Source organism: Oncorhynchus tshawytscha, linkage group LG16, assembly GCF_018296145.1.
Source record: "Oncorhynchus tshawytscha isolate Ot180627B linkage group LG16, Otsh_v2.0, whole genome shotgun sequence".
NCBI classification, from domain to species: domain Eukaryota; kingdom Metazoa; phylum Chordata; class Actinopteri; order Salmoniformes; family Salmonidae; genus Oncorhynchus; species Oncorhynchus tshawytscha.
The window spans coordinates 55159816-55185525 of record NC_056444.1 but is presented as its reverse complement, the minus strand read 5'-3'; the positions used below and the strand labels follow the sequence as shown (position 1 = coordinate 55185525).

The window sequence follows — 25710 nt, the reverse complement described above, 5'->3', positions numbered from 1 at the left end:
TGATTAGTTGACTAATTGAGTTAGGTGTGCAATTTTAGTTTAAAAAAAAACTAAAGTCAGTATTTGTTCAGTGTTTAGGTCTGAACGAAAAACCTCCTTGGAGGTCCAAGTGTGTTCCCTGTATTTAACTTTGAAATTGGTGGTAAATAAATATGTAGAAAAAGGTGGTTGGACCACATCCAATTGCTGGACAGAAAAAAGCAAATATAGGTAAAAAGTAATTTCCCAACTGTCATGTTTCCCAGCAATTTATTTCCCAACTGTGTCAGGTCCAAATGATGTGCCTAGTAAATGTGTGTGCAGTGCAGCTAGCAAGAGAGCCATTTGAATTACTGTGAGAAGAGGCGTAAATTGTCGAGAAACTGTAGGTGTTCTGGTAAAAATCTGTTGAGTAGGTATGTGGTAATGATTAGGTAATGTTTCATCTCTTTCTGCGTGTTCAAACATTTGTGATCATACTGAGACTGTTGAACTTAGATCAGTATGGATAAACGTAGGAGCTGTGGTAGGTTTAGGAATTAGAGCACGAGTCTCTAAAAGACAGCGTTTGTTTACATCTTTCTTTTGGCAGCTTAGGAACTAGGAAAGATAGTTAAGGTATTCATTTGGTGGTTGGAAAAGCAGTGGTATGTATACGTGAATGCCAAGGGAAGCCAGGCTTCCCCCAAAAAATGACCAAGGAAAAAAAACATGCAAAATAACTTATCTTTCATCTGTGTTTCATAAATGTCCTTCAATAGGCTGAATGTATCTCACCGGAGAAAGCATCCAAGCAAACAAAACACCACCCCTCTGTCTTTGTGTAGCCCATCTATGCTGTCTGGTCAAAAAGTGTATGACATTGCTGTCGCCCGTAGCATTGAATTCAAAGGAAGCCAGCGAGCATTTGGCCTCCCTTGATTAAAAAACAAATCTAAAATAATAGCTCAACTGAGTGAGCTCAGCTGTGAATGGTCCTTGTGCACCAAAAAAAGTGTCACGGGGAGGCAGTTTGGAATTGGCTTCATACCAATCACATTTGAAGCCAAACGTTACATCTTGTTGTGTCATTGTCCTCCTGTGGCTAGCTAGCTAAAATCGCCCCTTTCCTAAATTTGGCATGGATGGAGATAGGGATTTGGACTTGTGTTTTTACTTCTCCGTACTGGCCAATAATTATAATGGCGATTCTGATTCAACCACCCTGAAGAAGGCACAGTGATGCCGAAATGTTGGTGTTTTACCCAATAAATTACTGGAAGTTTATTTATATGGCCTGAGAGGATGGAAGTTCAACATGTAGCTAGATGTAGTAACGTTAGGCTAATGTTATGTTAACTAACCAGTGTTACCCATGAATGGAAGTTAGGCTAGCGAGCAAGCAATTTAGCCTGGTAACCTAGGACAATAAAAATTTAAAGCATATATAACAGAGTCATAGACCGTTTAGGCAACATGAAAGAGGAGGCTGACATTGGCGTTTCTCTACAAATAGTGTGAGTCAACATGTTTTTTCTACTTACACACAGTACCATGGACAGCCACATCATATTTAGCTTACGCTAAATGGACTAAATCGTTTTTGGTATCCTTTAGTTGTCACTGTATTAGACTAAGATTAGAGGATGAAATGGTGCTGGAATAGTGGAAGCAGCGGCTATTTTCTTTGACTCGTGGTTCTAAATCAATAGTCCGAAAAATGTTTTGCTTGACCAAATTAACTTGCTTGACTGTTTGTTACATGCAATATGTTTTATGGACTTCACCGGACAGATGTTGCTCTCTGGTTTTGTGATGAAACAAAGATGTGGTTGAATTTATTCTTCCACTGTTTCTTATTATGTAGGCCTAAGGCTGAGACATCAGTCTCAAGTCATATGAACAGGATATAGAGAAAACAACGTAATTATCACAACACAGGTTGTAATACAGTGCCTTTGGAAAGTATTCAGACCCCTTGACTTTGTCCACATTTTGTTAGGTTACAGCCTTATTCGAAAAAACACATTTTTTAAAAATCAATCTACACACAATACCCCATAATGACAAAGCAAAAACAGGTTTTTAGAAAATGTTGCTAATTTATATAAAACAGATATATCACATTTTACGTAATAATTCAGACCCCTTACTCAGTACTTTGTTGAAGCACCTTGGGCAGCAATTACAGCCTCGAGTCTTCGTCGGTATGACACGACAAGATAGTCACACTTGTGTTTGGGGAGTTTGACCCATTCTTCTCTGAAGATCTTCTCATGCTTTGTCAGGTTGGACGGGGAGCGTTTTTCAGGTCTCTCCAGAGATGTTCGATCGGGTTCAAGTCCAGGCTCTGGCTAAGCCACTCATGGACATTCAGAGACTTGTCCCGAAGCCACTCCTGTGTTGTCTTGGCTGTGTGCTTAGGGTCGTTGTCATGTTGGAAGGTGAACCTTCAACCCAGGGCCAGCCGACGAGAGCATACAGGTTGCAGTGGTGGGTGGTATAAGGTGATTTGGTAACAAAACAGATGGCACTGTGATAGACTGCATCCAGTTTGCTGAGTAGACTATTGGAAGCTATTTTGTAGATGACATCGCCAGAGTCGAGGATCGGTAGGATAGTCAGTTTTACTAGGGTAATTTTGGCGGCGTGAGTGAAGGAGGCTTTGTTGTGAAATAGAAAGCCGATTCTAGATTGGATTTTTGATTTGAGATGTTTAATATGAGTCTGGAAGGAGAGTTTACAGTCTAGCCAGACACCTAGGTATTTATAGTTGTCCACATATTCTAGGTCGGAGCCGTCCAGGGTGGTGATGCTAGTCGGGCGGGCGGGTGCGGGCAGTGAATGGTTGAAAAGCATGCATTTGGTTTTACTAGCGTTTAAGAACAGTTGGAGGCCACGGAAGGAGTGTTGTATGGCATTGAAGCTCTGACATGCACTGTCAACTGTCGGACCTTATATAGACAGGTGTGTGCCTTTCCAAATGTCCAATCAATTGAATTTACCACAGGTGGACTCCAATCAAGTTGTAGAAACATCTCAATGATGATCAAGGGAAACGGGATGCACCTGAATTTTGAGTCTCATGGCAAAGGGTCCTAATACTTATGTAAATAAGGTATTTCTGTTTTATTTGTAGTAAAATTACGAAACTTTCGAAAAACCTGTTCAGTTATTCATTATGGGGTATTGTGTGTAGATTGCTGAGGGTTTTTATTTTTTGAATCCATTTTAGAATAAGGCTGTAAAGTGGAAAATGTCAATGGGTCTGAATACTTTCCAAAGGCACTGTATGGCTTTTCTTTAATGGCTTGGCTTCCCCAGTGATTTTACCCAAGCACCACTACTGTGGAACAGCTCAAGTCACTGACGAGAGCAACTGCATAACTGAAAGCTACTTATTATATAGCTGAGGTGTGCATGTATTTGACCTTGTGTTTCCACAGTGCTGATCTGCAACCCATAATGATGAGCAAGCATGGAAGTGAAATGTGGCACTTGTTCAGTCAGTTGGCTGGCTGTGGCACTAGTGTCCATTACTGGTTTAGCTGTTACACACACATAGACACTAGTTAATGCCTATTGTGTGACAAGACATATGACATGGCAAACCATATGGGTATTTTGGCAGTAAGCCAATGTCTATTACTTCCTAAGGTAGTGGTGTTGGATAACATAGTATCTATGATCCGTATTGAAATAACGTAGAACATCTGATGTTGTGGAAACGTTATGACAACCCAGTTTCACTGCATTCACAGAACTACCTGCGCGAGTTGTGTTTTGACCTGCGTGTCTTTTCTCCTGTCCAGGTGAGCAACCTCAAAGCGCCGCCAATGGGAAAGAGAAAGACGCCCTGTCATTTGACCTCAGTGAGTAGCCCCATTGTGCACGGTACACCTTTTCAATTGTGATTTTACCTATAGCTCTAACAGTGTGTTCAACAGTGTAACGTCAGGGGAAAATATACACTTTAGAGATGACATAATGATAACTCTGGGGGAACCCGTGGAGAGAAGCATCTAGCTGCAGGTTATGCAGGTTTATACCGCCTGGTCTGCGAAACTCAAAGGGGATGTTTGTGTGTCTCAGATGGTATCTTTGCATTTCATATGGTATGTGGGTGCGCAGCCTGAACTCGACATACCAGTCTGTGCCCTAGCTCTGGTCCAGGGCATTATGTTAGTGCGTTAGCATTGTAGTGATCAAAGTTTGGAGAGTTAGTGTTCAGGATGTTTTGCAAATTTTTGGATGCTATGTTGATGCCAAATCACTGGGCTCAGACCCTATTGTCCATGAGTAGTTTTGCTATTTGAGCCTAGATTAGTTAGCTGATGATTAAGCTATTAGGTCAGAGGAGCACAGTCCACATTGTTCCATTTGGTGCCTAATGAACACGATCCTTGTGTAGGAGGTACTAATGATCTGTTGGTCCTGTGGTCCCTTCTAGGCACCGTCCAACCCAGCGAGGGTGAGAGAGGTGCCATCAAGAGGCTAAGCACCATGTGGTCCTCATTCCGGGGCAAACACGACAAAGACCGTGAGTATAAGGCTAGGGATGAAAAAAATGTGTTACATTTTACTGCCGACTAACCGACCCTTATTAAATGGTCAACAAATAGCCCCCAAAAAATGGCCCCCAAAATGGCCCCCAAAAAATCTAAACAGTCAAATGATCTGCCCAACAGAAAATACTATACAAGGAATTTACATTTTTCATTAGGAGCTTAATGGAAACGTGCAACAATAGCAAGCCCATAGAACAACATTTTCAATTGATCTTTTCACTGAAAACATCACCTTTAGCCAATAAGCATTGGATGCATCATCACATTTTCAGACTTATGTAAAACAACTAATATTCCTAAGGTGATAAATAGACAATGCGTTTTTTTTCCCTTTGCACAGCCCCAGCTAGAGGAACATATTTTAGGAAGATCTGTCTTTTTAAAAACACATTTCATGCAATTCTACAACACTTTACATCACAAGGTAGCCTACTCTGCTGACAATGACAAACTGACATCAATAAAAACGACCTTGTCTTGAATGCAACCATCTAATCTCGGCCCACGAAAAGGTGAGATACACATTGTTCAATATGACGTCCAAATTATATTGTCCTAAAAGAACTTTCCAGTGGCATTGACTCACCCAATGGTAAAGACAGTGAGTATGCGCAATGCTCTCCGATAGTGCCAATAACATAGGCTATAGGCCGCTATTGTTCACTTTGGGAGTTGAGAATTTTGATAACAAAATACATATTGGAGTTGTTTTTGTCTTTTCTCGTATGTGTTTTTCCAGCGATTGTTATTTTGAAATATTTTGATAGGCCTAGCACTATTTTAGATGCGTTTCACTGCCTGCCGCAACGCAACAATCAGCTCTGAAATTTTCTGCTTCCAATATTGCGCACTTCCCAACTGAAGTCTATGGGCTTGTGATTTAAAACAAACCACAGCTATTTGTTAAAATAAGCTAATGATCCTCTATGCCTAAATCATGTTCTCTGGTGTAATAATTTCAATTATTTAATTTATTTCTGTATAGACGGGAGTAGCTTAATTATATAATTTTGGCAAATTCAATTTACTTTAAGGGAAGCTAAGCTTCCCCTAGACAATTGGACGAGCCACATATTAACGATCTTATTATTGAAAATAAAAATCCTGTAACGAAGCAGCTAATAAAATGTAATTTTCAAACATTTGCCAAAATGCAATTCGCGGGAAAACACTGTTCTAAACAGCGCACCTAATACGAGCGGATTCCTATGTGACAGAGAAGAAAAATCTCTGAAATGTAGAAAGAGGGGGGATCATATAGCAACAACTAGGAAGGGTTGCTAATATGACTAGGACTGTGCCTTTGGCTTCTAGACAACGAAAAAGTTGATATGAAAACCAATATAACAATAGAGAAATGCTGCTTAATGGCATGAGAAAGTTCATTGAAAATAATTGCCACTACGTTTCTATGGTTGGATTTTGGCTAGGCTACTTTGAAGCAAGGTAAGACATGCTTCATTATTTGATGGAAGGTAAAAGGTTCAGGTTTCAGACAATTATACTGCCTCAAACTCACATTGCAAAGTGGTGGGTGACGCGCTGATCGCCTGCTTAATTACGAGTTGAGATTGAGAAATAAAAATAGTAGCACTTTTTAATCATGGCCATCAAAACAGTTTAACACACGATTGCATTTAGGTTATTTGTTGTGCAATGTCTAGGTTTACAAAAGCACATTTCACTCCAGTACCAGCTTTTTGAGGAACTGCTCTCATGCTGTCTGACAGGTGGTATAGCATATTCCGCTCCTCAAACTAGGCTCTGTATGCTGTGCGAGTGTGATAAATAAAATCCATGAGGACTAATGACTAATACACACGCTCCAATTTAATTCCACAAAATTATGCAAATGAACCTATAGACTGATAAGCATGACTGGTCAAATGTATTTTCAGTGGCTAACCGATTCATGGTTAACCATTAACATCACTATTTAATGCTCCACAGAAACGCTGTGTTACTTAGGAACACTTCTTATTTTCTATTAAGTACTTCCTATTTCACACAAAAATACTTCCTAATTTACCAAGACCAAGGCCCTGTCCAGAATAACCCCTACCCACCTAGGGCATAGGCATTTGTGTACAGTAGATCATAAATGATTGGATGAATGTAGGCTAAACAGAGGTAATGGCCTCACCTTACACTCTGTCTAGCTAGGTGTCATTTGTTTAGACCGGACCAGCAGGTTTGCCTAACTCCAAAGTAAATTAGATCTTTAACTAGTGTGACACTGAATGAGAATGGATAGGCTGGTGCAAGTCATTTCCGTTTGACCGTAGTCAAATTCCGTTTGACCGTAGTCAAATTCCGTTTGACTACTTCCGTTTGACCGTAGTCAAATTCCGTTTGACCGTAGTCAAATTCCGTTTGACCGTAGTCAAATTCCGTTTGACCGTAGTCAAATTCCGTTTGACCGTAGTCAAATTCCGTTTGACCGTAGTCAAATTCCGTTTGACCGTAGTCAAATTCCGTTTGACCGTAGTCAAATTCCGTTTGACCGTAGTCAAATTCCGTTTGACCGTAGTCAAATTCCGTTTGACCGTAGTCAAATTCCGTTTGACCGTAGTCAAATTCCGTTTGACCGTAGTCAAATTCCGTTTGACCGTAGTCAAATTCCGTTTGACCGTTTAGTTACTGCAACTAGGATTTTCCAAGCTCTGATGCTGCTGATGGTCATTAGCCCACCAAACTTGCTTAATTGCCTTGTACTCTATTGTCCCTCTGATAACTCTGACATCAATGCAAATGTTTTGGAAAATCAAATCAAACACTTCATGAGAGTTGCGTGAGAAAACCTCAATTAAAAAGGAGGATCCCATCAGCTTTCTATAGGCGAGGCCGACTGTATTTATCAACTATCCTAATAATAAGCACATTGCTTCGCTTTACAACAGGAGTATAGCCTACCTGGCTGGCATGAACCATGGGAAAAGTGTCCTCCATTTGCTATTTAAGTGCATAGATTTTATTTCCAATGCCCCTGTTCCTAGACAGTTGAATGATAATGGTCCATTCTTAATCCAAACTAATTTCACACATATATTATTTAGTACATGTAAAGACAGTCAATTTAAGAGTAGTCTGATGGGTGACAATATTAGCCTATCACTTGTGAATGATGTATTGTCACTTATGATACAAACACGTTGGGCATCATTCACAACTAAAGTGTCCAAATAACTTTAATCTGCTTTACAACCAGTGTAGAGCCTAACTGGCATGCATAGGCAGTTTGGGGACGATTAAAAAAGGCACCTTTTTATAATAAAGCATTAAATGCATAATCGCATTTGTGGTCACTTTTGAGAACAGTGTATTCCCTCTAATTGATTCCATTTTGGAACATTTGCGCTTATAGCCTACAGCCAGCCATGTGTGCATTGCTGCACTTATAATGTGAAGAAATAGGCTAATAGTTGATCAACATTTTTAAGCTAAACGTTCCGATCTAGTACATCAGCCTCATTGCTTTAAAAAAAAAAAATTATGTGAGTGGTTGTATTAATTTGGGATCTATCGCATCCCACAACTGTCCCAGAGTATGTTTGGAATATATATTTATTGCACAGAAGGACAAGTTGTCCAATAGAATAGGTAAACTTCTTAACTATGGGGGGGTAGTAGATTGACACAGACTAGTGCTTTTGCTGTTCATTAGGCCTACTCATCTTGTTGGCTGACAAAAAGTAGGCTAAATGTGGACAGTCCATCTAACATCTTCAATATGCACCTCAGAATTTGATAAGAGGATGCACGCAGTTGCGTTCCCGATGTCTTTGTCTTCACTTGTAGCCTACTTCATAGCTGAGGTGCCTGTGAGAAGGACCTGGTCACGTGACAGGCATTGGCTAATAAGAATTGAGATATCTGAGAGAGCCATGTGAGTGAGAGGTTCTTCGGTGCATGGCAGCCAGGAGAAGGGAATTATAATTATTATATTCAGCCCAAGGGTACAACGGCCACTTTGGCTGCAAAAGGCATGGATTCTTTTGGGGGCATTACGGCCACACAAGGGGGATGCCGCTGGGAAATTCGAGGGCTGGTGAGAATATTATCAAGTGCTTGTCAAATTGTGAATGAGAGACTGATGAAGTGTGTGCAGCCTGCACAAGAAACAAGTCAGAGTTCATGCCTTTCATGCACATTTTTTAAAATCATCATTAGTCTCATTATGCAGACTGTATTAATGTATTAAATATCAAATAAAGTTGCATAAATAACTCTAAATTAAGCATATAGGAGAACCTATTTCTTTGTTAACCGCTCAACACAGAGTAGCCACATGCACTACCTTGGAAATATCCTTTCAATTTTATTCAGCTATGTTCATTTGTCTTCTTTATACTTTAAAATAATAAAAAATAACGCCACAGAATTTTAAGCAAATCTTGTCTGCTAAATGAACTAATGTAGCCCACAGCCAAATGGTATAACCATATCAGGGCCTAACATAAGAACAACTCAGAGTATGCTATTCTGGTCTTCTGAAATAGACTACATTTTCTTCACATCGTGTTTCTTTAGACCTGTCTAAAATAATGGGTTCATTGTGATGATGAAGGCTACAGTATATTCAATGAATTTGAACCTTTTTAAGGTGTGCACCAGTAGCGAGTAGACTATGCGTGGAAGCCAAGAGATGCTAAATGTGTTTGTTAATTAACGGTCAATTACCACGAGACTGGCAGATACTTGCTTGACAATCACCGGCTGACAATTTCATAACCGCCACAGCCCTAGTTATGATTGGTTTGGTTTTCCAGTTGTGCCAATTACCTATAAGTTATTGCAGACCCAGTAATGCATTTGTTTAGCTTAGCTTTATCACTGGACTGCAGAGTGAAGGAAAAGCAGCCAACAAGTGCTCAGCATATGTGGGAACTCCTTCAACTCCTTCTTTAAGACTGTTGGAAAAGCATTCCTCATGAAGCTGATTGAGAGAATGCCAAGAATGAGCAAAGCTGTCATCAAGGCAAAGGGTGGCTACTTTGGAAAAATGTCAAATATATTTGTGATTTGTTTAATACTTTTTTGGTTACTACATGATTCCATATGTGTATTTCATAGTTTGGATGTCTTCACTATTATTCTACAATGTAGAAAATAGTACAAATAAAGAAAAACCCTTGAATGAGTAGGTGTCCAAACTTTTGTCTGGTACTGTACAATAATGTGGAGTGTAATGGGTTAGTCATGCCTTACACAGGGACTGTTGCCATGGTAAAAGCAGTTGGAGGTGAAACCTGTCACAGTAGGCTGAGTCACAGAACGGTTCTTTTGTGTGTGTCCGTGCGAGAGACAGACTGAGTGTGTGCGGCAGTGCAGCATAAAGAACTTGTCTGGGCAGCCCGGCTCTACTATTATTTCTAAGGAGCAATGGAAAAAAAAAAGCAAGAGACCCGTAACATTTTCACAAAACTCAGAGGAGAGAAAAGATTAGCCAATATTTATCTTTGGTGTTGTTTGCTGTTCAGCAGGTCCTCTGTCAAACTGCAGGGTTTACCCAACTGTAAACACACCATGTGGCAGAGGTTGGTGGGGGATGGGCATGTCCTTAGTTTCTAGACATTAATAAGCAGATTAAGAACCAAATGTGTCTTCATTTCACATCTCAGAAACCTCTTGATAAGAATCTTTTAAAACAGGCTGGTGCTCATATACTTAGAAACCTCGCAAAACATTCCATTTTTTTTTATTTTGGCATGGTGTCTGTTGCGCCTGTTTTCACTTTGCTGGTATGTGGTTGTTCTCATTAATACTGCATAAATAACATGCATGTATTATAAGTATCTCAGAATAATACGTGTCTTCTGGCTAGTAATGATAAGTACTTTCAATTCATAGTGGTAATAAATGTAATGTACATTTTTAATATAATTGTATACGTTGTTGGAAAAACATATGCCTATCATAGCTGTTTTTATATTCACACATCCTTATGGCTGGAATCACATTGTATGGTGCACATTGTATGGTGCAACGGCAGCACAGGTATTTGTCAGTCGACCTGTATTGAGTTTTGCAAATCTCAGCCATTATGTTTTTTGATTTGAGGTTGTCAGCACCAGCACATGAGTTGAGTTCCATTCAATATTCCGTGTTGGAAAAGTAAGAAACAAACCAGATAGCATTCTTATTGGCCACATTCCTGGGATTCTCCCTCAGGCAATGAGCAGCAATACCTCTTCTATTGTACTGTATATCTGCTGCTGCCTAGGAAGCACAGTGGACGAGATAGAAAGGGAGAGATATTCAAAAGGATTTGTTTTCACCCTCAAGTGGATATTGTATTTTCAAATATTTCTTTCAACAGAGATGTATTGAAAAGTACTCAAATCAAATGATCAGTAAGATGTCATGTGTCCGGTACGGGGATAGAACCTGCTGCCTTATCGCTGCTGACACCATGGTCTAATCAGCTGAGCTATCCAGACCATAAGCCTTTGGTTTTACTATATGTTATTAGTAAGCCTCTGCCTTAACACTCTGTTGTCCCGACAGGGGTGATGAAGGAGCCACCCCTTCAGGAGTCTTTGGAGCCAGCTCCGGTGGACACCCCAGCCAAGGAGCAGCGCTACATGAGTGGGCAGTACTTCTTTGAGTACTTGGTTGTGGTCAGCCTCAAGAAATCCAAAGAGGGGGCCTACGAGCCACAGATCACCTACCAGTTCCCCAAAGTGAGTCCGCTAGTTAGTAGAAACTCTGCATGTCTCCCAAAAGGGATAAAGAAGAAAAATGTGGATAAGAAATGAAAAGCGCAAGGGAAGTCATTGAATGGTCAGAGGGAGGTAGGAGAGAAGAATTCAGGTAGGCCTTCAGCACGGAAGATTATTGAGATTTTTTTAAATTCCAGGCTTTATTCCATTAGATATACTGACGTTTCAACGTCACATGACATGTCTTCTTTGGGCTCTATTTAAATTTGTCTTTACGCGATTCCTCGCTTCCCATCTCCTCGCCTCCTCAACTGTATTGGAGGAGAAGGTCTAAGGTCTCTCCCCTAGGACCTTCTTGTGTTTTGAGGCAAGGAGAGAGGAATTGAATACATATTAATTGAGAAAGAGCCCAAGTTACATCCCTCTGACAAATATATTGGTCTTTCTCTCCATTTCTCTGTTGCCCTCTCTCTCCCTCTGTTAATCTTGCTCTTGCTCTCTCACACTCTCTTTCTCAGAGGGATGGGATGGTGAGATTCCAAAGAGAGGAAGAGGAAAAGACCCTGAAGGCCATCACACTCTTCTGTTTCCCTGAGGGCATCAACTGGGCCCCCCTAACAGAGTACCACAGGTAACACTGCATCTAATATGAAGGATCATCATCAATGTGGGAAGATGGGTGTATTGTTGAGTCATTCCAATGTTGATGTCTTAAAGCTACCAATAGACTTACTTTCTCTCTAGTGAGACATTCTCATTTGTCTTGACTGAGATCGACGGCAGCAGAAGGAACGGATACTGTAGGAGGCTACTGGTATGTTTCACTTTGGGTTTTCACTTGAGATTATTTATAGTGCGGTGAATGCCATGCCCATTATCTGTCTTTCTCTCTCTCTGTTTCTCCATTGTTCTCGTCTAGCCCCACGGCAACGGCGCTCGCCCACCTGAGGCCTACTGCATCATTAGCAGGTTGGCTTGTTTCGGACTGTTCTCCAAGGTAACACACCTCGAATGTCATTGGCTTTTGGCTGTCAGAAATTAGTGTTTTACCCAGAGACTTAAGCCTGGATGAGTTGAACTGGGAGGATCCCTGGCTGTAACGATGCTTCATACTTCTGAGTAGATCTCTCCCTGGGCCTTCAGTTAGGAATCATGCTGACAACATTGTGCACGTGGTAAAAAAAGGAATTAAGCCAACATTGGATAACACCACACATGCTCAGATTTCAAAGGGATTACAAGCCATTTCCACTAGCATTGCTACATGCTTCAAAAATGCTAGCCAGGATCTTCTGGCCTTTCTTAATTAACCAGCTAATAAACTTAACATTCTTGAGGAAATGGCAACTCTTGTCTTTCATGAAGTCTACTTTCTCTTTAAAGAGAAAAGATAGCTCTCACTTATCCCAGTACTCCCTTGAAAATGTCAACAGCTCATAACTTCTCTACAATCTCCCATATCGGGAAAAAAACGACAAGAAGAAGACACTCCTCCACTGACGTGGAATTGAAAGTGATGGGGAAATCTTGTAAATCTGACAGCCGTTCGTAACGCTAATCGGTGTGAAATTGAATTTCTCGTAACTACTGTGTTTATATAACAGTATGTTATGGTACTAGCAAATTACTCTTTAGCGAGTATGAGCCTTTTAGACTGGCCTTTGGGTTTTGAAATGCCCTATTTGCAGCACAGTTCATACCTTCTCTCCCTTAGTGGCCCTTTATCATTAGCCTCTGTCTTTGATCCAAGTCGCTGTATTTGTTTTGTTCATAATTTGCTGCCTTTCAGTGGTGCCCCAAGTCTTGTGAAGTGAATATTGACACACATTATCACCACCACCAAACTGTCCCGTCGGCTACTGGAAACACTAAGCCCCACAGTTCATCATATACTTATTACTATATACTTATTACTGCCACACCATTTACTGTGGTTTGTCAGTCTCTGCCTTGAAAAAGGTCACCCAGGAAATTGTGTAGGCTAATTATTTTATTACAGTGGTGCAAAATCACATGATATCAGAGTTAGATTATTCCTGTCTTTCTCTAACGTAGATCTTTGACGAGGTGGAGAAGCGGCGCCAGATCTCCATGGCGATGATCTACCCGTTCATGCAAAGCCTGAGGGAGGCGGCGTTCCCCGCCCCAGGCAACACAGTCAAGATCAAGAGCTTCATCCCCGACAAAGGCACTGAGGTTAGCACCCTGATGTGTCCGATGTAGCCACATGGCTAAGTTGGCATAGCACAATGACATGCTGTTCCTTGAGACCTGGGTCATATTAATTTGGGAACACTGTAGCAAAATGTTAGGATTGGAATAATTGGTTGTAATTAGATGTCATGAAAACCAGCACACACAGTTCCACGAGTTGAGAAACATCCACATTGATAGCAGTAGCGGTCAGTTTCATTTAAGATGAGGGAGGATATTTTTTTTATTATGAGCATGGCCTTATTTCTGTTACAGCATATTGGGTGACTGTTATTCATATTCCATTCACCCAGTTCAATGTAACATATAGGTTTAGGCAACTACATGATACTCTATTTTTCCCTATACCCATCATGAGGTTGCTACAATCTAGCCTATGAATGAAAGTTTACAACGTACAGTAGGTGCACACAAGTCCAGAGAGATTTGAGGTGACCGACAGTGACACATGGACAGACAGTGACACATTCAATACCGCCTTGCACACTCATGCCTGCATCTAGCGCGTAATCATTAGTCCAACAGTTGCAAACGAGAGTTTCTATTGGACAAATGTGAGTATGTTTATCCCAGTTTCATTCTGTTTGCGAAACGTTATTTTTATTTATCCGTTAACCCAGGACACCGGGTTTAACACCCCTACTCTTACGATAAGTGTCATGGGATCTTTAATGACCTCAGAGAGTCAGGACACCCGTTTAACATCCCATCCGAAAGACGGCACCCTACACAGGGCAGTGTGCCCTGGGGCATTGGGATATTTTTTTTTAGACCAGAGGGAAGAGTGCCTCCTACTGGCCCTCCAACACCACTTCCAGCAGCATCTGGTCTCCCATCCAGGAACTGACCAGGACCAACCCTGCTTAGTTTCAGAAGCAAGCCAGCAGTGGTATGCAGGGTGGTATTTTGTTATAACAAAATCGACAGAATGAATACACCCCTGATTACACGTAAACACAGTTCACTTTCATAGCAGCCACGTTGTATTCCTTCTCGCATCTACACACTCTCCTCCTCACCTTATCCATTCGCTTGTGGACTTCAATGCACACGTCAGCTGACCAGGCAGGAAAAAAAAACCACGCCAAACCATATAACATCATACTCAACATAGGTAATAGAACTAACCCGGTACAATCATTCATTACAGTGAGTCAGTAAGCAGTTTAGCAGTTAGACCGGTGGGCCCCAGTGGCAATACGTTTGTAAAACCAAAAGCTAACCTTTACTTGGAAGAGTTTGTGTTGGATAGTTATAGTCAGTAAAAAGTGACAAAATATAGCTCTCTTGCTTCTTATGTTTGAAGAAATTAAGTTGTTCAACTATCATCTTTCTCCCTCTGAGTCAACTACTCACCACATTTTATGCACTGCAGTGCTACCTAGCTGCAGCTTATGCTTTCAATACTAGATTCATTCTCTGACCCTTTGATTGAGTAGACAACATGTCAATTCATGCTGCAAGAGCTCTGATGGGTTGGAGGATGTCCTCCGGAAGTTGTCATAATTACTGTGTAAGTCTATGGAAGGGGGTGAGAACTATGAGCCTCCTAGGTTTTGTATTGAAGTCAATGTACCCAAAAGAGGACGGAAGCTAGTTGTCCTCCTGCTACACCTTGGTGCTACCCTGCAGAATGCTGTTGAGGCTACTGTAGACCTTCATTGCAAAACAGTGTGTTCTTATAATAAATCTATTCACGTCACCAAATAATGTATCTCAAAAGGAGAACTTTTTTAATTATTCACTATTTTTATGAATGACAGGTGGGGAGGGAAAGCACTGGTAGACACCTACCCAGGCCCTGTCACTAATGTGATCATCCAGGCCAGGAGAAGAGAAGGGCTGGATGTATTCAGTAGGAAACAAAGGGAACGGGAAGGATCCTACAAAAAATTGTTTCTGTTGCAAAAAGTAAAATGTTTTGCAATGGTGTGCGACTAATGAATACACCCCTGGGTGAAGGGTACTCACCTTCCAAGCTACAGTAAATAACGATAAGCACACCACTAGAGAGGGGGGGAGACATTAAAGTGAGGAGACAATACTAACAAGATGCACAAAGCTAGTCGGACACAGAGCAAGACAAGGAACACACACAGCTAGTGAAAAAGAAGACACAATGTCATCAGTTGAAGATGTATTTACTGAAATGAAAAGGAAACGTCCTATTGTCCTGGAATAATGCTGGTGACACACACACACACAGCGAACATCAATGTTAAGCCGGGAAGACAAGCATCTTCATAGAGCAGGGTTCCCCAACTTTGGGTTTTCACTTGAGATGATTTATAGTGTGGTGAATGCCATGCCCATTATGTCTCCCTCTTGCTCTCTGTTCATGCTGCAAGAGCTTTGATAGGTTGAAGAACGTCCTCCGGATGTTGTCATAATAACACACACACACTGCATTGAAATAGGAGAGGTATTACTGAGGTGAGATGTTCCAATCCTATCCTGCAACATTCCATTTCTCAGGCCCTTTTTCCCCCCAGTTAACCCCCACGCACACTATTTGTTTCGTGGTTGCTGTATATTATCTGTATGTTTAGATCTGATTACTTTAGTTAAACTGCTATATATTTCAGCAAGCACACTCATTCTGTAAAATAAACTTTGTCTCAAACTCCGCCGGGACATACTTTCAATGGTGCTATCCCACTTCTGATACCGTTGTAGTTAATTAGGGTGCAATGTCTACCGGCACTCAAAATCTGGTCCCTGTGACTTCCATTCCAAAACCCTAGCCATTATACCAAGAGTCAAGCCAACATTATTAAGAGGCTAAAATCTCCATGGGGTCAATTATTTTCCCTGCTCGCTTGCCTCAATTTTCATGAAATTAAATCCGTTAGTAAATCAACTTTGTATTGCTTTGGTGTATATAACAAGTTGGTGACGGTGGTAACATTTACTGTACATAACATGTTGGCAACAATGGTGACGTGTAGATAAAGAGTTGACTCTCTCCCATCTAGATCATCAGTCTGACACGGCCGCTGGACTCGTGGCTAGAGCATGTGGACTTCCGCACACTCTTTCGCTGCTTGACCGATGAGGAGGTCCTGCTCGTGTTCGCTGCCGCCGTTATGGAGCGACGCATCGTCTTCATAGCGGAGGAGCTCAGGTACTGCAAGCACAGACACACATGTTATTACTTACTAGTCAAATCAACATAGTCGTCTGAGACGAATGCACCAACTCTGTCAATGGGAGCCTATTATAAAAACGTCATTGCATATGAATCGAGATGCTCCTTACACGTTGAGGACCACTCAGAAATAAAAACTTAAAATCACAATGAGAAGCTTCAAGGGGGTATTAGAAGTTCACACAGTGACACACAAACCAGGGGTTGGATCAAAACTATTTTTCAATTGTCGTTTCATTTTGAACAGAACCTCTATTTTTGTCGTTCTGTTGCACTATTCCGACCAGCGAAATAAAGTAGTGAACCCGGTTAAGTACTGTTTTATATCGTTCCTTTTTTAACCTGTGATAAAGTTTAATTTTTTTTTTTTTTTTTTTACATTTACCTCGTTAAATTACTTAGCCAATCAGTGAATTATACCTAGGAGGAGCGGCTTTTATGGAGGAACTTCGAATGTCCTTTGAGCTAGCTAGCTAACAAGCGTGCTTGTCTTACCTTTTTTCTTTTGTTCCCAACATGAAATGCGATATCTAGGCCTATGGTGTCCTTAACTAGCTTTTGAAAAAGTTGATCCATTCATCTCAAGCTAATAAAAAAATCTCTATCTTCTGAATAACGCTCGTAACGTCAGTATAGTAGCCTATGCTTTGGATGGGAAGGGGCAGGTAGTCTAAGCGTACACTATCAAAGATTTTCAACTGGCAGGCAGACACTGGAATAAATTTCTGAGTGACAGAGGGAGGGCTTTGCATAGGTGCTTTTTTTTGTGGGACTAGAAAAAAATGCTTGGAACTTTAAAATAACGTTGTTACCCGGTTCTCATGCTTTTAAAATAACATTTCTGTTCTGGAACAGTATGGGTGACTTTTGTTTTCGGTTCTGTTCCTTGAACTGGTTCCCCTGACACATACACACACGCACTGAATAAGTCTAACTTCTGTCTCTCCTCAGCACCCTGTCCCAGGTGATCCACGCCGTGGTCGCCCTGCTCTACCCCTTCACCTGGCAGCACACCTTCATCTCCATCGTCCCCGAGATCCTCATTGACGTGGTCATGGCCCCCACCCCCTACCTGCTGGGAGTGCAGAAGCGGCTCCTGGAACAGGTCACGGACCAGAGCGACGTGAGTCAGCCCCACCTGTGATAATGTTACAGAAATGTTGGCTTCGACACACCAGCTTCGCTCACGTTCGTTACGAAAGCCTGGGGAAGTTGTTGGCAGGAAAACACACAAAAAAGGGGTGGAGTATGGTAGAATCTAGATTAACTCTAATGATGAATTCCCACTTGTCAAACCAATCACGTATTTTTGCAACAGAGGTGGTTTCTGAACATTTGACTGACTTGCAACAAGGTGCCTAACATAAGATACAAAAAACCCAAAGCAACAGTAAACATGTCGTCCCCCATGAATGATGCAGCCCCTCCCCCTAGGCCAATTGAGTTATGTGACTAACACATTTCAGTTCATTACCATAGCCACTGCCTTAGGCCGATCCGTGTCATTTTGTTAATGCCGGATCTCTATGGCATCATTCACCCAAATTTCGTCAAAATCGTCCCAGTGCTGTCTAGAGATATCGCGTGTGACTAAGATAGAAACGGACGGAGACAGATTCACAGTCCCCTCCCCGATTTCATCGTGGGGGACAATAACACTGCATAGGCTACTTAAACATTTGTCCTAGATGGTAGATAAAGAGGCACGGACAAAACAATAAAAGTGAAATGCCTCTACTGAGGGGATATGGCATGTCTTCTCAGAGCCAATCAAATGTGAGTGTTAACTGCCAGACACAAAAATCCAATAGTGACTTCTAATAGTTGCGTCAACGAGATGAGATTTGGAAGGATGGCCCTGTGATTATTTTTGATTTATTTAATTTCCTAACAGTTAAATTCATACTTAACTATCATAACAAAATACGGCTTTCACCTTGTCACACTACACAAACAATACAATTCTTCTCCCCCAGGCTTTTAAAATAAATCGTGAGACTACACCAAAGTTAGCACATTACCAGTTAAATGTCAAACGTAGAACTAATGACATGGGCCCTGTCCAGAAACAACACCTAAACCCCATGTATATATCTGAAAAGACTGGATAGAAGTCTGCTATCCTATTTGACTGAAAGCACAGGAAGGGGTAGGGGCAATGGGGTTGTTCCTGGATCAGACCTTGGCGCTATCTCAATTGATTTCCTTGATTCCTCGCCTCCTTCACAATGTATTGGAGGAGATGGTTCAAGGTCCCTAGCCTCAGACCTCCAATGCATTTTGAGGAGGAGGCGAGGAATCAAGGAAAGATTGAGAAAGAGCCCCTGAATGACTGGATGGGAAGTTTGGGAGTCTTGGTAGTAATAGTGATGGATTGGTGTTGGAATAATGATTGTAGGCTCTGTTTTCCCCAACACAGCTGCTTGTTGTGGACTTGTCAGAGGATAAGGGGGACACTTTCCTAGTTCGAGTAAGTGTCTAGCCTCGAGAGTGGAGCAATGGCCTAAATGTGCGTTTTAAAAAAAAGTCACATTTTATGCCTTGTATGCTCTTTTGAATTAATTCAGTTTGTTATTTGTACTGTTTTGCACTTAATACTATGGGGGGAAATGGGAATTTTGCTTTGTCGTACCATTGAATATTGTAACTGTTTTATAGAGCGGAGATGAGAAGTCTATTCTGCCCCCTAAGCTCCAAGATGAAATACTGCAGGCACTAAGAAATAGGAAAGAAGAAGCCAGTGAGTATATTTTGATATCAGCCTTTGAAACAAATGCCTGAACAAATGTGAAAGGGAAAACAGCTTTATAAGATGTTGTGCATTTTAGTTTAGTTGATTTCACAATTGGAAAATAGGTTTTCCATCAGATGTTTTTGCAAGAGGAAAAAGAGCTGTTGCATGGGGTATTTTATTTATTTATTCTAGAGATTGCATTGTTCTTTTTCACCTACAGCACCACATCAGGTGTGCAGATGGCCATACTGATGAATTAACTGTAACCTTTGAATATAGATTGTTTTATGCTCTATTCGATCCTTTCAAAGTAATGTGAGGTTTAGGAAAATTAGCATGTCATCATAAGAGACTGGTTGATCACACTCAAGGTCGACGTTATGGCTCTCGAGCACGGCCAAATAACACACCTTGGTTGAAACCACCTGGACTGTGGCTAAATGTGTGTGTGTACCATTTCCCACGCAGCTGTGGAGGAGCTGAACACGGTGGTCTCGGAAGCCTTCCTGCCCTTCTTCGTGAAGACTGTCGGCCATTTTGCCTCATACGTGACGCGGAAAGGAAGAGGGCAGCCGGGGGTGTTTCAGAGCAGGGCCTTCTACAAGGCCATCGAGTCCAAGACCACGCGGCACTTTGTCAAGAAGTTCCTCCAGACCCAGATGTTTGACCTGTTTATCCAAGAGTTGGAGCAGCAGCAGCCAGCGAGCCCCCAGCAAGGTGAGAGCTTCAATACATACTTGCATAACATGAGAATTTGAAAGCTATATAACATATCTAAAGTTTAAGATAATGAGGCTGGGTTGTTCTTGGGGGATAACATGCCTCTTGTTCGCTTATCATTAATTTACTCATTTATCATCACCCCCTCATCTTTTCAGGGATTTTCCACAAAAAGATTGTTGAATACCAGGAAAAGAAGAAAAAAGAGAAGGCAAAGAAGAGATAGTGTCTTGTGAATATACTAAACGAGGCTGATTGTGTATATAAGGGATTTACTGTAGATGTGATAAAAATAGATTTGAGATGTAAATATTGGAAGTGAATAATTTGTATTTATAGTTTTATGTGTTGGGGTAACAGTGGGTATTTTATGTGTTGCTACTGTATATGATAGACGGTTGACAAGACCACTTGTTAGAATGAGTGTTGGGCTCAAATCTGTCACCATCTGAACCTGCTATTATTAAGCAGAAAAAAATTCTAATAAAGACTGAATCTTTGAACCTTTATGCCAACTTTCCTGTTTTTTTCAGTCAGGTTCAAGAATGAAGTTGCTAAATAAGCACGTGTGTGCATACATGCACAAGAGGTCAGAGTGGGAGATTTTGACAAGTCATTAAAAACAGATTTATTTGTAGAAAAGTAAAATACCAGAAATGTTTCCAGCAAACTGTACAATACAGATACAGCAAAAGCTAACTCATGGACCGTAAGTCAAAGCTGATGCATCACACTTTCAATTAACATTTTGACCCACTAAATATCTTTACTTGTGTTCATTAGGCACCAAACTGAAGCAGGGAGGGACTGCCTGGACTGGTCCAATAAGGAAACAAATGTTCCATTGTGTGACGTAATGAACACAACACAGTTCAGTCAATGAAGTGCTGAGTCTCCAATGGCATCCTCTTGCCTCCTTTCCTTAAATCACAGACCCCAAATCACGTGGGCAAATGCATTATTGTTCCAGCCTATTCACCCTTCCATTTAGCAAGAGATGAAGAAGGGAAGTCATTTCAGGGCACAGAGATGCTTTTCCTGGGGTGGGACTGCAGTGTGGACACAGAAAAGGGGCAGTGTAGTCAGATGCTCCCAGCCAGCAGTGGCGAATGCTCTCCATGGTGGGCATGCTCTCTCACGTCGTAATGGGCGTAGTCGTACAGGTGATTACTCTGCATGACAACTTGTACCCGCAACTGGATTTTCTGGGGAGCAAAGAACATGAATACAACTGAGACTTCTATGGTGAGAGGCCATTCAACCCATCTTCCTTAGCTGATGAAACAACTGAGAATGAGCTGTAACATATTAAATGTATCACATTTAGCTCTACTCATACAAATGTAATGTGTTATACGAAACAGATCTGAGAATGAAGTCTTGCAATGGTAGTGCTTTATTTTGCTTTGCCATTGGGGAGAGCAGGAAGACCGTACCTGGAAATCTCGGATGTAAGTGAGGAAGAAGCAGATAAAGGAGAAGGCCAGGCACCACTCAGCCACAGCACTGACCAGATGGGCTGTGTAACCCTGCAAGATATGGCACCATTGTTTCTAATGGTTTCCTCTGGGGTCAAACTCAAACAGTTGACAAAGGTAATTTGAACGACTATGATTTAAGTTCAATTAGTAAAATACCAACCAATATAGTAGCATTGTTATGGAAATTATAATGGACAAAGGGATATTATGGTCTCTTGCTGAGCCATATAAGGCAATATATTAACAAGGAAAGGATCTCCATGTTCTAGTATTTTAGTAGGAAGTAGCATTCCTACGTGCCTCATGTATTTGTACGTACTTCACATTGTACTTGGGTGCTGCTGGACAACAATCTCTACATAGAACAAACTAGTAGCCACTATTTCCAATCTTATAATATTTAGTAGGATCACAGTGTAGAGGACCCTGATGTTTGCCCACCGTTTCTTCTGGTCTCCAGCGTATTTTTCTGTCCACGTCCACGCCTGGTAGGTCATCATACAGAATGGCTGATGACACAAACGCTGAGAGACGGCGAAAGGGTCAAGGGCTAGAACTGCAGCAGTGGAAGATGTAGTCATATTATTGAGGGACAGACATAACACTTCAATACAGTATCAGATTTTAAACGAGGACTGAGTCGGTTTCCCCAAACCAATGAGCATGCTTTTTATTCCAGGAGTAGACTTAATTTGAGCCCAGGAAACTGGTCCTACAGGTGGTCCAAGTATCCCCAAAATGCAATGATTTCTCACGGTTGTTTTCATCCAAAATCCATTCAGTTCCCCACTGTTGTATCCCCTTCTAATGTGTCAATGTCTGCAACTTCCCTTTGTACACTGATCTGTGTGTGCTCCAGAGTCAGACTAGTATGGTGAAGGATACAGATGATGACGCTGGCCATTGTCCACAGCCCCACGGCGGTGCGCGCCCACAGGATGTCTCGGCCGTGGAAGCGAGGCTGCATGTGGTATGACACCCCCGTCTGAACCAGGATGTAGAGCGCCCCGCAGCCAAAGGTCAGCCCCGCCCCCAGCAGGTGCACTGACATGATGGTGGTTTTCTGCAAAAGGGCAGAGGTGGTAATGGATTTTATACCCGACCCAAGCTTTCACACTTTCCAGAAGGAAGAAAATCCAGGGTATTTGACTCAAGAGGTGAGAAAGAGGGAGCAAATGTGATATGCCCATCATCATTCAGAGAACAATGAAGAGTTGAGAACACTGAAATGTGTGTGTGTGTGTGTGTGTTCCTTCTCAACACTAACAGCTGGCTCTTTCGTCCAATTCCAAATCAACCCATTCCTTACCCCCTATGCTAGATCTGAGAGGGTTTGATAAGTGTAAGCTATATGGCAAAATGATTGCTTATAAGGGGTAAGGGTTGATTTGGAATTGGGTATTTATATAAGAGGATAGTTATAATGGAAAAGTGGGGTAGGCAACGCTGTATGTACCTGGAAGTTGGCGACGACGCACATGCCCACTGAGCTCATGATACCCAGGACCATGCCAGCACAGTTAAGTCGATGCAGTTTAAGCTCGCCCCCTAGTGCCAGAGCCTGGACCTGCTTGTATCGCACATAGACAGTGGCTACACCTGCAGGGTCAACCACATATAGAGGGATGGACACAAGATTAATGGGAAGTGTGCGCTTTATAGTAACTGTCCAGTGTCTCCAGATTGATAAAATATGACCAATTACAATGAGTGAACGTTTTCCTTCCCCAAAAAAATGGCAATTAAAGCTGAAATAAGTAACCTGACCAAATTCACGTGTTATAGATCATTAATTGAAAGTAAGTCTAAGAGGCAATAGATCTGTTCTGTGTGCTATTTCTATGCTTCGCCTTCTTAAATTTCGTTTTTGCGTAATTTACTTCCGGCCTTGTACACCAGTTTCGACAGCTGGTTATGGAAAATATATTTCACCGCGTTTTAGATGGTACAATGATTTATACACTCTACTTGCTTTGTCACAAACTACAATTTTTGCAACCAGGAAATGGCGGAGCGATTACAACATCTTTAAGTATGTTCAAAACAAGATTTTGTGTTGGAATGGTGTGGGCGTATAAATCATGAATAAAATGTATGCGAGTAGTCCACTGATTGGCCAGATCATGAGGAAATGGTAAGCATTTTTTAAACTGTCTGAGGTGGAGTTTAATTTTGACCACAATTACGACCAGCAGATGATTCAACAACATTATTTGGGTAGTAGTTAACAGAATATGAATTTAAGTGATTCTTACTTGGTCTTTGATGTGTGAACCACTGACAAAAATCCCCACTTAACTGATTTAACAACGAAACCACAGATCACACTAATTCGTCCACAATCCCCTGCTAGGTCTGACAGGGCCAACACATACTTTTTGCTTCACAAATAACATCCATGAAACTAGATTTGTATGTAGCAGTCATTTCATTGGCTGACATTCAAAGGCACTCTTTCTCCAACCATGACAAATCCCTGGAAATGTTGAACCTGGAATACAATCAAGTCAGTGTTTGAGCTGCGTGTTGAACTAGGTCACAGAGGAGACGTAGTCGTCCTGCAAACTGTCACCCACTTTAATATTTTCAGCCACTAAATTCTAGTGAAAGGAGTTTGCATTCCCCTTTTATTTTGGGACCACTTAACTATTATACCTGATATGGTGTGTCCATTTTGTTTTACCTAAAAAGGAAGAGATGCTCAGCATGAACCCAAAGACACAGCGTTCGGGAACCACTGCGCTGGCATCACTGTAAGGAAACACACCACAATCATCTCTGTTATACACAGGACCAAAAGGGCAACATTTTAGTCATTTAGCAGAGGCTCTTATCCGGAGCAATTAGGGTCAAGTGCACATTGTCAGAATTATCACCTAGGTCGGCTCGGGGATTCGAACCAGCAACCTTTCCGTTACTGGGTAAACATTTTTTTGCGTTCTTCAAACCTTTTGGTATTGGAATCATCCTGTAATTATTTATAGCACACACCAGAAGTTGTCTCGACTGTGGTGCACTGTCCAAAAGCATCTCATCTTCCTCTCATAGGAGCGAATCCCAACTTCAGACATCAATGCATGACTAAGTAGAAGTTAGGATTCGCCCTACACACACACACAGTTTGGCAGGCCCTGGTCCAGTACCTGATGTAGGGCACTAGTAGGTCGACGTGGCCCAGCAGCACAGCGGTGACATAGCTGACGACAAAGGTGGACAAGGACCAGGTGACCAAGGCTGCAGGGAGGGCACATACCCCCCTCTGGAACCACCACATACCCCCTGGGACAGGGGGAGGAAGGGGTCCTGTCAGAGCAGTCCCTAACACATACATAAGTGAATACACAGATCACATAATCATGTGCAAACTCCAAATTCCACTATTAGTCACTAAGTCAACCTCCTGTTGAAAAGACCCCCCACACACACACACACCACTATACAAATCACATCTTCTTAAAAACCCACACTTTCTCAACCAAACAGATTTCAACATCCTACTACACACACTAACCCATTACTGACACCATACAACCAGTCACAATCTTAGTCCCACTGTTTTCATTCAATCGCAGCACATAATCTCAATGGTGGTATCACTCACAGTAGTAGGCAGAGCGAGAGACTCAGGACGCCATTCAACGCAGCAAGAGCAGTATAGCTCTAGATAGACACGGGTTTCAAGCGTGAGAAAAGTTGGTCGGTCTCTGTGAAACCCTGCTTTTATTAGTCAGTTGGGAAACTGCTTTGATGGGAGATGAAGAGCACAGAAATGTGTGTGTGAGAGCAAGAGAATGTGTGTTTGTCTGTTCCATACAGACAGTCTAAGAACTCAGACACACCCCTCCCCTCAAACAGGACTTGTGACTAGTCTGCTGTTCTTTGCGCAGCCTAAAACCAGCTGACTCCCAGACAGTATGACTTTCATTTAACTTAGTGCTGGCTGACCCCACACGCACGCATGTGCCAAAGAGGCATACACATTATGACAAAAAATACATAAATTATCCCTAATAAGAGTTAAAATAGTGGGGCAGTTCCCCAGATCCAGATTAAGCGTAGCATCTCATTTAAAGTGCTTTTTAGTCCAGGACTTGGCTTAATCTGTGTAAGGGAAACTGCCCCATTATGGCACTTATACATATGGTAATTAAAACACAAGTAGAATATCACAACGCTACACATCAAACCCCAAGTCTGTTTCCAATTTTGCGGAGTCTGTCAAAAG

At 41.7% G+C, this 25710-nt stretch overlaps 2 protein-coding genes across 4 annotated transcripts in view; one reads left to right on the top strand and one right to left on the bottom strand.

Annotated features, from left to right (window-relative positions):
* The window catches only part of LOC112215944 (DENN domain-containing protein 2D), a 34319-nt gene extending 13806 nt beyond the window's left edge, over positions 1-20513 (top strand). For both annotated transcript variants that reach the window (XM_024375457.2, XM_024375458.2), the window contains 13 exons: positions 3771-3830; positions 4409-4498; positions 11034-11209; positions 11707-11819; positions 11933-12002; positions 12108-12185; positions 13244-13384; positions 16378-16526; positions 17502-17673; positions 18970-19020; positions 19209-19290; positions 19753-20001; positions 20163-20513. In XM_024375457.2, coding sequence (XP_024231225.1) covers positions 3771-3830; positions 4409-4498; positions 11034-11209; positions 11707-11819; positions 11933-12002; positions 12108-12185; positions 13244-13384; positions 16378-16526; positions 17502-17673; positions 18970-19020; positions 19209-19290; positions 19753-20001; positions 20163-20230 — 1499 coding nt within the window. In that variant the 3' untranslated portion in view covers positions 20231-20513. The remainder of the gene's footprint in view (positions 1-3770; positions 3831-4408; positions 4499-11033; positions 11210-11706; positions 11820-11932; positions 12003-12107; positions 12186-13243; positions 13385-16377; positions 16527-17501; positions 17674-18969; positions 19021-19208; positions 19291-19752; positions 20002-20162) is intronic.
* A 104-nt stretch (positions 20514-20617) lies between these two features.
* On the bottom strand, positions 20618-25670 carry LOC112215943 (DNA damage-regulated autophagy modulator protein 2). 2 transcript variants are annotated; one of them, XM_024375455.2, is made up of 8 exons: positions 25087-25670; positions 24629-24803; positions 24169-24236; positions 22942-23084; positions 22371-22548; positions 21927-22009; positions 21441-21533; positions 20618-21209 (listed from the first exon to the last, which is right to left on the bottom strand). In XM_024375455.2, exons 2-8 carry the CDS (start codon positions 24757-24759, stop codon positions 21087-21089), a joined length of 819 nt encoding a protein of 272 aa, XP_024231223.1. In that variant the 5' UTR covers positions 24760-24803; positions 25087-25670; the 3' UTR covers positions 20618-21086. The 2 variants fall into 2 exon arrangements, with proteins under 2 accessions (XP_024231223.1, XP_024231224.1); XM_024375456.2 differs by having other exon boundaries at positions 24629-24764.
* Between the last annotated feature and the right edge of the window lie 40 nt (positions 25671-25710).